The 6,348-nt window shown below is 40.0% G+C and overlaps 1 protein-coding gene across 5 annotated transcripts in view; it reads right to left on the reverse strand.

Moving 5' to 3' along the window:
• Positions 1–3,091: 3,091 nt before the first annotated feature.
• Positions 3,092–6,348, reverse strand: part of LOC110461663 (NEDD8 ultimate buster 1-like) — a 105,271-nt gene continuing 102,014 nt past the window's right edge. For all 5 annotated transcript variants that reach the window (XM_021515229.1, XM_021515232.1, XM_021515228.1 and 2 more), the window contains one exon: positions 3,092–3,526. In XM_021515229.1, coding sequence (XP_021370904.1) covers positions 3,381–3,526 — 146 coding nt within the window. In that variant the 3' untranslated portion in view covers positions 3,092–3,380. The remainder of the gene's footprint in view (positions 3,527–6,348) is intronic.

The following is a 6,348-nucleotide window of genomic DNA, read 5'->3' on the forward strand; positions in this document are numbered from 1 at the left end:
AAATATCATCACCCTGAGCATTTTGGTTATTCAGAAGAAGTTGTTTAAAGGTTTTTTAATACAATTGACCCCTGTGACCTTGAATATAATTGAAGGTCATTCATTTGAACAAACTTGGTAGCCCTTCACCCAAGCATGCTACTGGCCAAATATCATCTCCCTGGGCATTTTGGTTATTGAGAAGAAGATGTTTAAAGTTTTTGACATATTTGACCCCTGTGACCTTGAAAATAGGTGAAGGTCATTTATTTGAACAAACTTTGTAGCCCTTCATCCAAGTTTGCTTCTGGCCAAATATTGACACCCTAGGCCTTTTGGTTATTAAGAAGAAGTCGTTTAAAGTAAAATATTGACGCCGGACGCCGGACGGACGGACGCCGGACGGACGGACGACGGACGCCGCGCCACGGCATAAGCTCACTTGGCACTTCGTGCCAGGTGAGCTAAAAATGAAAAATAATTGTGAAATTAAATATTGTGGTTCCCCTAGAGAATAGTTCTCTTGTGATAGGTAGCAGATGATTATTCTTGGCAGTAGAATGTGCTGATGTCTCAGACAGATTTTTAAGGCCTGCATATCGTTAAGCTAACCAGGCTTTGACCAGATTGGCCACTTGAAATATTTCCTATGGTAGTTTGTAATCAGTGGTTAGATTGGTCAAATCAGCAAAAGTTATATTTTTCACTAATTAAAAATATCGCTTTTATAGAATGAATAATTTTCAATATTTCACTGGTAAAATTGTAATAAAATACAGTCTAACATATCTTTTGTATGATATAATTAAATTATAATGTACAACATACAAGTAACAGTTAAAAAATAATAATTTATTATCAAAACATTTTTTAATATATATGCACTCAAACATATAATTATCACTTAATGAACTATAATTTACCACTATAAAAATATCATATATAATCATCATTTAAATTATCTTGAAATTCAATAACATTGCTGTAATCAAGCATTGTACTGGGATACATACCACAACTTTCATCACACAAAGGGTCAGATTAAGGTTCTCCGACTTTTCACAAACTTTCAAAACATTGAGGCTCAAATTAAAGGGTCCACTATCGTGATGAGGACAGGATTGTACAGATGTCACCTGACAAATTACACATTATCCACACTACAAATTGTTCTGAAAGAGAACTAACTTGGGCTATCACTTCATAACTTGACCAACAATGGAAAACATTCCTTATATTTACAGATGTTATTAATAAATATACCGGTAATACGGAAATCCCATCCTTGTATTTTCAACATATGTATGAAAAAATGGACAAACAATATAAACTCGGTAACTTTGCCCAGAGAGATTTAGTTACAAAAATTGACTGTTTCATCTACATCTATAATAAGCATATTAGTTCCGAGTACAAAAAAGTATTGATACCACAGGTGTATGTAGGCTTCAACAGGACTTTGAAATAACACACCCTGTCCTCATCAAGATGGTAGACAGTGGCCTGACTTTAACCTGAGGAGTAACACATCCTGTCCTCATCAAGATAGTGGACAGTTGCCTGACTTTAACCTGGGGAGCAACCCATCCTGTCCTCATCAAGATAGTGGACAGTGGCAGTGGACAGTTGCCTGACTTTAACCTGGGGAGCAACCCATCCTGTCCTCATCAAGATAGTGGACAGTGGCTTGGCTTTAACCTGGGGAGTAACCCATCCTGTCCTCATCAAGATGGTAGACAGTGGCCTGACATTAACCTGAGGAGTAACACATCCTGTCCTCATCAAGATAGTGGACAGTTGCCTGACTTTAACCTGGGGCGTAACCCATCCTGTCCTCATCAAGATAGTGGACAGGGGCCTGACTTTAACCTGGGGAGTAACCCATCATGTCCTCATCAAGATGGTGGACAGTGGCCTGACTTTAACCTAGGGAGTAACCCATTCTGTACTCATCAAGATGGTGGACAGTGGCCTGACTTTAACCTAGGGAGTAACCCATCCTGTCCTCATCAAGATGGTAGACAGTGGCCTGACTTTAACCTGAGGAGTAACACATCCTGTCCTCATCAAGATAGTGGACAGTGGCTTGGCTTTAACCTGGGGAGTAACCCATCCTGTCCTCATCAAGATGGTAGACAGTGGCCTGACTTTAGCCTGAGGAGTAACACATCCTGTCCTCATCAAGATAGTGGACAGTGGCAGTGGACAGTTGCCTGACTTTAACCTGGGGAGCAACCCATCCTGTCCTCATCAAGATAGTGGACAGTGGCTTGGCTTTAACCTGGGGAGTAACCCATCCTGTCCTCATCAAGATGGTAGACAGTGGCCTGACTTTAGCCTGAGGAGTAACACATCCTGTCCTCATCAAGATAGTGGACAGTGGCTTGACTTTAACCTGGGGAGTACCCCATCCTGTCCTCATCAAGATAGTGGACAGGGGCCTGACTTTAACCTGGGGAGTAACCCATCATGTCCTCATCAAGATGGTGGACAGTGGCCTGACTTTAACCTAGGGAGTAACCCATCCTGTCCTCATCAAGATAGTCGACAGTTGCCTGACTTTAACCTGGGGAGTAACCCATCCAGTCCTCATCAAGATAGTGGACAGTGGCCTGACTTTAACCTGGGGAGTAACACATCCTGTCCTCCTCAAGATAGTGGACAGTTGCCTGACTTTAACCTGGGGAGTAACCCATCCTGTCCTCCTCAAGATAGTGGACAGTGTCCTGACTTTAACCTGGGGGGTAACCCATCCTGTCCTCCTCAAGATAGTGGACAGTGTCCTGACTTTAACCTGTGGAGTAACACATCCTGTCCTCATCAAGCTAGTGGACAGCGGCCTGACTTTAACCTGAGAATTAACACATCCTGTCCTCCTCAAGATAGTGGACAGTGTCCTGACTTTAACCTGAGGAGTAACACATCATGTCCTCATCAAGATAGTGGACAGTGGCCTGACTTTAACCTGGGGAGTAATATACAATTGTTAGATGATAGTTTTGACTGTTCCCAAAATAACCATGAAACAATTGTTTTATTACCAAATAAATATTAGTATCAATGCTGCATGCAATGTTGCCATTGCTTCAACACTGAGTCGCGGTCACCGAAACGCTTGAACGGGGTTCTCAAGGGGGGGATTTCTGCGCATCCAATTTGCGCCGGGTAAGAGTTCGCTCTGACCGGGAAAACAGTTTTGACTGTTTCACCTCTTCAGCGGAAATTGGACAAAAGGCCAGAAACAGTCAAAAATGACCAATTATAATTTATATAGACTATTGGGTAATAACACGTCCTGTCCTCATCAAGATAGTGGACAGTTGCCTGACTTTAACCTGAGGAGTAACACATCCTGTCCTCATCAAGATATTCACCTGAGATAAGAGTACACCAAATCATTGTCACTTTTTTATACTTTCAAGCAAACTTTTATAATGGTTCAAAAACTGTGTTTCCTCTTGAAGCGTTAAATCCAGGTAGTCATCTTCATCTTTGGCAATGTCTGACACAAGATCGTCAAGGACTTCTTTCTGTTTCTGCTTGTCAGCTGATTATAAATAAAGAAAAATAGTCAAGAAATGTAGGAAATACACTTTATGATGTCACACTATCCTTCGAAATCAGTTCAAAGCACTAGTAAACAGGGTAATGACGAGGAGTGCTAAAGTGCTAAAAATCCATGTTGACAGCAAATACATGCAAAGAAGTAATTCAAAGAAAAAGTTGACATGGATTGACACCCCACCATGCATAAGATCAGACATGCATGGACACCACATCATACATAAGATCAGAAATGTATGGACACCACACCATACTTAAAATCAGACATAGATGGACACCACACCATGCATAAGATGAAACAAATATGTATAACATACCATACATAAGATCAGACATGGATGGACACCACACCATGCATAAGATCAGACATGGATGGACAACACAGCATGCATAAGATCAGACAGGTATAAACAACACACCATACATAAGATCTGACATGGATGGACAATACAACATACATAAGATCAGACATGTATGGACAACACACCTTGCATAAGATCAGACATGGATGGACAATACAACATAACACACCATGCATAAGATCAGACATAGATGGACAACACACCATGCATAAGATCAGACATAGATGGACAACACAACATGCATAAGATCAGACATGGATTGAAAACACACCATACATAAGATCAGATATGTATAAACAACACACCATACATAAGATCAAACATGGATGGACAATACAACATACATCAGATCAGACATGGATGGACAATACAACAGACATAAGATCAGACATGGATGGACAATACACCATACATAAGATCAGACATGTATAAACAACACACCATACATAAGATCTGACATGGATGGACAATACAACATACATCAGATCAGACATGGATGGACAATACACCATACATAAGATCAGACATAGATGGACAACACAACATGCATAAGATCAGACATGGATTGACAACACACCATGCATAAGATCAGACATGGATTGAAAACACACCATACATAAGATCAGACGTGGATTGACAACACACCATACATAAGATCAGACAGAAATGTATGGACACCACACCATACTTAAAATCAGACATAGATGGACACCACCCCATGCATAAGATCAGACATGGATTGACTACACACCATACATCAGATAAGACATGGATGGACAACACAGCATACATAAGATCAGACATGGATTGAAAACACACCATACATAAGATCAGACAGAAATGTATGGACACCACACCATACTTAAAATCAGACATAGATGGACACCACTCCATGCATAAGATGAAACAAATATGTATGACATACCATACATAAGATCAGACATGGATAGACACCACACCATACATAAGATCAGACATGAATGGACAACACACCAAACATAAGATCAGACATGGATTGACACCACACCATACATAAGATCAAGATCAGACATAGATGAACAACACTCCATACATAAGATCAGACATGGATGGAAAACACACCATACATAAGATCAGACAGAAATGTATGGACACCACACCATACTTAAAATCAGACATAGATGGACACCACCCCATGCATAAGATGAAACAAATATGTATGACATACCATACATAAGATCAGACATGGATGGACCCCACACCATGCATAAGATCAGACATGGAATGACAATACAACATACAGAAGATCAGACATGGATGGACAACACAGCATGCATAAGATCAGACAGGTATAAACAACACACCATACATAAGATCTGACATGGATGGACAATACAACATACATCAGATCAGACATGGATGGACAATACAACAGACATAAGATCAGACATGGATGGACACCACACCATACATGAGATCAGACATGGATTGACACCACACTATACATAAGATCAGACATGGATTGACACCACACCATACATAAGATCAAGATCAGACATAGATGAACAACACACCATACATAAGATCAGAGATGGATGGACAATACAACATACATAAGATCAGACATGATGGACAATACAACATACATAAGATCAGACATGTATGGACAACACACCTTGCATAAGATCAGACATGGATGGACAATATAACATACATAAGATCAGACATGGATGGACACCACACCATACATGAGATCAGACATGGATTGACACCACACCAAACGTAAGATCAGACATTGATGGACACCACACCATACATAAGATCAGAAATGGATGGACAATACAACATACATAAGAACAGACATGGATGGACAATACAACATACACAAGATCAGACATGGATGGACAATACAACAGACATAAGATCAGACATGGATGGACACCACACCATACATGAGATCAGACATGGATTGACACCACACCATACATAAGATCAAGATCAGACATAGATGAACAACACTCCATACATAAGATCAGACATGGATGGACAACACACCAAACATAAGATCAGACATGGATTGACACCACCCCAAACATAAGATCAGACATTGATGGACACCACACCATAAATAAGATCAGATATGTATAAACAACACACCATACAGAAGATCAGACATGGATTGACAATACAACATGCATAAGATCAGACATGTATAAACAACACACCATACATAAAATCAGACATGGATGGACAACACAGCATGCATAAGATCAGACAGGTATAAACAACACACCATACATAAGATCTGACATGGATGGACAATACAACATACATAAGATCAAACATGGATGGACAATACAACATACACAAGATCAGACATGGATGGACAATACAACATACATAAGATCAGACATAGATGAACAACACACCATACATAAGATCAGACATGGATGGACAATACAAC

This window comes from Mizuhopecten yessoensis, unplaced genomic scaffold (assembly GCF_002113885.1).
Source record: "Mizuhopecten yessoensis strain PY_sf001 unplaced genomic scaffold, ASM211388v2 scaffold10649, whole genome shotgun sequence".
In the NCBI taxonomy this organism is placed as follows: Eukaryota; Metazoa; Mollusca; class Bivalvia; order Pectinida; family Pectinidae; genus Mizuhopecten; species Mizuhopecten yessoensis.